The sequence below is a fragment of the Cicer arietinum genome, chromosome 7, assembly GCF_000331145.2.
Source record: "Cicer arietinum cultivar CDC Frontier isolate Library 1 chromosome 7, Cicar.CDCFrontier_v2.0, whole genome shotgun sequence".
NCBI classification, from domain to species: Eukaryota; Viridiplantae; Streptophyta; class Magnoliopsida; order Fabales; family Fabaceae; genus Cicer; species Cicer arietinum.
Window position 1 is genome coordinate 28,343,878 of NC_021166.2, and position 3,203 is coordinate 28,347,080.

General features: G+C 25.5%; 1 protein-coding gene across 1 annotated transcript; it reads left to right on the top strand.

The window, feature by feature from the left end:
* Positions 1 to 1,018: 1,018 nt before the first annotated feature.
* LOC101492600 (F-box/kelch-repeat protein At3g06240-like) lies at positions 1,019 to 2,510 on the top strand. The gene has a single exon (XM_004509960.3). It carries the CDS (start codon positions 1,119 to 1,121, stop codon positions 2,244 to 2,246), a length of 1,128 nt encoding a protein of 375 aa, XP_004510017.1. The 5' UTR covers positions 1,019 to 1,118; the 3' UTR covers positions 2,247 to 2,510.
* Positions 2,511 to 3,203: the final 693 nt, after the last annotated feature.

The window sequence follows — 3,203 nt, forward strand, 5'->3', positions numbered from 1 at the left end:
ATAATTATATTGAAGTATTATTTTTTACTTATATAAAATAATTTAATTTTTAAATTTTTTGTATTTATTTTTATTAAAGACCCAACTTTTTAAGTGAGAACAAACCCTCAAAATATTTTAGACGGCCTATTCCCTAACTTGAATGGCGATGTTAGTTATATTAGCTTTAGCTTTCCTATTAGTTCCGTTGTAACAGAGTTAGTTAGCTATTTTATAAGATTTAGTTATTGCCTCTTTTTTGTGTGTGACTAAAACCTATACATATTGCCTATACTTAAATTATTGCTTATTGGTATAAATATAATTTATATCTTGTATATTGTGACATTTTACATGATAATAAAATAGGTGTATTCATTATAAAACTTTTCCTCTTGATACACAAAAACAAGATACTCATGATAAAAGGTAAATTTTGAAAAAATATAGTAAAATAAAATTTTAATTATAATAAAAATATACGTTTAAAAGATTGAATTAATTCAAAAGATTAATTCAAAAGATGTAATTAATTAATTCGAAAGATGTAATTAATAAACACTGTCAACCGTATAAAAAATTTGTACACTATTAATTAATTATAATTATTAGATTATTACATATTTTTGACTTTTACTATAACTACCTCTAAAATCATACATATGAATAATTATGATGTGTTGGCAATGTAAAACTTTTTACACTAAAAGTGCATGACATGAATTAAATTTAAACATAAATATTTACAATTTCTTATCGATTAAGGTATGATTTCTTATCAATTAAGGTAAGACTTATATCACATTTAAAAAAAAAATCCAAAATTGAAAAAATTATATAGATTTTAAAGCATGGTTTTTAATTCGGATTTCAAAATTTATATAAATATGACATAAATTTGATTTTTTTAAAAAGGTTTTAATTTGGATTTCAAAATTTATATAAATATAACATATAAATTTAATTTTTTATTGATTTTTTTTATCTATAAAATCCTTTGCAGCTCCTCTTTTTCTAATCTCAAACAAGCAAAGTTATCTCTTCGTGAACATTTTCATTTGCTAATTGCTGACGAGTCTCGATTTTCAAGCTAAACTCATTTTTTATTTTGACTTCTACCAAGGGAGTTAGTGAAATCTATGGCTTCAATTGATCTTAAGGTTAGTAACCATATACCTAATGATCTTTTATTCTCTATTTTGTCAAAACTTCCTCTAAAGTCTATTCATCGATTTACCTGTGTTCGTAAATCATGGGATCTTTTATTTCAAAATACGGATTTCATGAGTGCAGTCCGCAAACATTTCCTATCTAAATATCATTCTTATTACAATGATACATGTATCCTCTTGAAGCAAACAATACCGAATTATGAATATCATTGCACAATTTATATGCTTTCTGGTGAGAGGTTTCAGAATAAGGTAAAATTAGAGTTGCCACTTCCATTTCAAGATGACGACACATATATCAATATTTCGGGTTCTGGTATTAATGGAATTCTTTGCCTTTACCAAGGAGAAGATCATAGAACAATTGTATTGTGGAAACCAACTACTAATGAGTTCAAGGTCATTCCTCCTAGTCATGTTTTTTCACTACCTTATGTCATGACTTTGACTATGATTCATGGATTTGGTTATGATAGTATTAGCAATGACTACAAATTGATTCGACATGCCCAACTTTTTCAAAGTAATGACTTCGATGCATCTGACAACATTTGGGAGATTTATAGTCTAAGAAGTAACTCTTGGAAGAAACTTGATGTTGATATGCCTTGTCGTGATGTTGAAAGTGTTGATGTGTACATGAATGGAATGTGCCATTGGTGGGGACAAACAAGTGATGAAGAGTATGTGATTTCATTTGATTTAAGTGATGAAGTATTCCTTAAAACACCAATACCGCTAGAAATGTATGATAGTCAAGAATCTGAATGGGTTGAGAGACATTTGGCGGTGTTAAATATGTCAATTGCTCTAATATCAAATTATGCAAATAATGCATCTTTTCACATATCAATTTTATGTGAAATTGGTGTCATGGAATCATGGACTAAATTGTTCATTGTTGGACCCTTAATTGGTGTTGAGCATCCTATTGGAGTAGGAAAAAATGGCGATATATTCTTCAGAAAAGAAAATGATGAATTGACATATTTTAATTTAATCACTGGAGTTGTTGAAGATGTGGGTATTCAAGGAGAGTCACTTCGTTGTCAAATGGTAATTTTCAAGGAATATCTTCTACCGATGGAAGAATAAATTGTTTTTAAGTCCAAGTTTATGCCATTTATGGCAGAGGTTTATTAGTAAAAATATTTAGGATTATCTAAGTTATTTTTTTTTGTTTTTTGTTTTTGTTTTAATGCTATGATATTTAGAGGAAATTGACCCTCGTAAATTAGAGTTTGACTTGAATTTAAGTAAAATCTGACCAAGGATTTTTTAAGTTGATTTTACAAAATCATTTAATATTATGCAGTTATTGTTATTTTCTTTGAATTAAATATTTGTTATGCAATTAATCACATCTTTTTGATTCACCATATTATATTTATGGATAAATACCACCCGTGGTCCCTTAACTTAATTTCAGTTAACGTTTTAGTCTTTTATCTTTATCTTTTTTTTTCCGATTTGGTCCTTTATTTTAACTTTAAGTGACAACTTGATATTTTATGTTTTAAAATTTCAACAATATTATCCTTATTTTTTGCAAAAATTCAAAAAACTCATAAAAAAAAAGTTAAACTAAACTCAAAAAACTAATTATCATCCTCAATAAAATATAATTTCATCAAATTCATAACTTAAATATTTAAATAGACTTATATTTTCATCTCCAACAACATCAAATAAAGAATGACAAATATGAGTTTATTTGAAGATTTGAGTTACGAATTTGATTAAATTTGTTTTATATTACAAAATATAATTAATTTTATGGATTTTGTTTGAAAATTTTGATGAATATTTGTAAAAAAAATGATAACATTGTTGACGTTTTAAAACATAAAAGATCAAATTATCACTTAAAATTAAAATAAAGGACCAAATCATAAAAAAAAGAAAGACAAAAAACTAAAACGTTAACTGAAATTAAATTAATGGATCATAAATATTTATTATTTGATTTTTATTATTTTTGTTGTCAAATAAAACTATACTATGATTTATCCTTTATCCAACCTATAATTGTAATATTTTGAAATAAGTGTT

Bases quoted from the DNA above. Each gene is read 5' to 3' on its own strand.
- LOC101492600 (XM_004509960.3), top strand. From the start codon at position 1,119: ATGGCTTCAATTGATCTTAAGGTTAGTAACCATATACCTAATGATCTT.